This window comes from Centruroides sculpturatus, unplaced genomic scaffold, assembly GCF_000671375.1.
Source record: "Centruroides sculpturatus isolate CEXI.00-Female unplaced genomic scaffold, Cexi_2.0 scaffold160, whole genome shotgun sequence".
Classification (NCBI taxonomy): Eukaryota; Metazoa; Arthropoda; class Arachnida; order Scorpiones; family Buthidae; genus Centruroides; species Centruroides sculpturatus.
The window spans coordinates 16,784-18,765 of NW_019384435.1; the positions used below are offsets into that span (position 1 = coordinate 16,784).

A 1,982-nucleotide genomic window follows, 5' to 3' on the forward strand; every position below is an offset into this window, starting at 1 on the left:
ATAGATAAATCTTAGCGAATTCTGTCAGGCTTGGATACTGTTTTGCGTTTGCTGACCACCACTTGTAAAGGTCTGCCGTCCGATCTAGGCGAACAGTTTTCATATAAAGTGATACAGTGATATTTTTTAGTAATAATTAGTAACGCAATTTGATGTAACAATGAACAAATAATGCATGTTGTGACATGATCTACTCGCAAATAAAACAAATGTGCCCGCAGTGTCGCTACCGCACCCACCGCAATGTATCAGGTCATAACATATCACCCGCGAAATGTACACATATTTTGCCGAACATTCGGCCGCCGAATATTTGGCGCTTCGGCCAAGAGCGTAGCCGAATGTTCGGTATTCGGTATTCGGCAAAATCACTATTCGTGGCATCACTAGTCCAGATACATTAACATCTATTGAAAATTTTTCGAATGTTCTGAAGATGTTGTCTAAAAAAGAGCTACAACCATAGAAGAATTAAAGAAGGCAGTCAAAGAATCATGGCCAGAGATTGATCTAGAACTAGATATAAAACTTATTTCTACAATACCATAAAGAATTACTGCTGTAAATCAGGGAAAAAGGTGGCCCTACAAAATATTAATCATCAGTATTTCATACTTTTGCTTAATATTTTTTATGATTCCATACTATTGTTCAATTCTTATTTTTTAAAATGATCTAACTTTGTAATTTATGCAAATATTTTTATGGCATATACTTGTGTAAATAATTTAATATGCCTATTATATTTGTCAATTACAGTATTAAAAGTTCAGTAATATTTTCATGAGTTTAATTATTTCAGGATCAAAATAATTTTTCCACAATTACAAAATATTTCATACTTTTGCTCAGAAATTGTATCGATATTTAAATTATCATGAATAAGAATTTAAGGTTTTAAGAATTTAAAACTCTGATGTAATTCAATATAAACATTAATTAATAGCATATAAATTTTACTAACCTTTCTGTACCAAATTCAGAAAAGCTTTTAGAACAAGCTGTTTCAAAACTTTCATTATAAGTAATGTCTTTGGAGGTTTCATTCTCATTTTTTTCATTTATACTTGGTTCAATTGAAGTACTGGGTAAGAATTGTAAGGAAGTATCTGTCTCTTTATTTTGTGAAATTTCATCATTATTCATTTTATGAAATTTAAAACAGATACATTTCAGGCTGAAATATTTTTAAAATTTAATTAGAAAAATGTATTATATTACAAAAATTAATAATACTAAAATTATATTATTATTATTATTATGTTGGGTTTAGTGGATTATACTTTGTTGACACGGTGGCTGTATACTATCCTCCTCAAACCCGAGAATTAAAAAATGTGTTTTTTAATCAATTTATTTTAAAATTACAATATTTGTATTATAAAAAGTCCATTTATGAATTCAACATCAACCTTTGACCCTTAGTGTTTTTTAAATAGTAAAATAAATAAAAAGTAAAAAACAATGTTGCCAGATGCCTTACGATGAAAAGTGAAAACTCCACTATAAAGAATTCCTGGTCTGAACTTGATAAAATAAACAGAAAAATATTAAACAAATAAAAACAAACATCCATTTTAATAGATGAGAGGTCGGAGGAGGCTATGCAAAACCAGAGTCAAAGCATAGTAACCAAACCAAAACTAAAATTAAATAAGTGCGTCAGTGTGGATGTCTCTATTCAGGAATTTCCTAACAATATGACATATATTCAATATCATGGCCTTCTGTAGTGTGATGTATGTGTTTCTATTCAATTGTAATGTGCCCAGGCTTTTGTGCAGTGTATGGGGTATGACACCTGTACAGGAGAGAACAACAAGTACTATAAGCATCCTTTCCATCCTCCACAGATGCCTTATTTCCTGGGCGAGTTCTGTGTACTTGCTAATTTTTTCAGTGCATGTGTTTTGTACATTGTGAGTGTTTGGAATGGCTATGTCTATAATGTATGTGATTTTATTGTGTTTGTCAATGAGTGT

The 1,982-nt window shown here is 30.6% G+C and overlaps 1 protein-coding gene across 1 annotated transcript in view; it reads right to left on the bottom strand.

The window, feature by feature from the left end:
* LOC111619875 (coiled-coil domain-containing protein 34-like) overlaps window positions 1-1,176 on the bottom strand; it is a gene marked incomplete at its 3' end in the record, with an annotated part of 14,111 nt that extends 12,935 nt beyond the window's left edge. Inside the window, exon 1 of the mRNA XM_023361699.1 lies at window positions 965-1,176. Within this exon, the coding sequence (XP_023217467.1) occupies window positions 965-1,146 (182 nt within the window). The remainder of the gene's footprint in view (window positions 1-964) is intronic.
* Window positions 1,177-1,982: the final 806 nt, after the last annotated feature.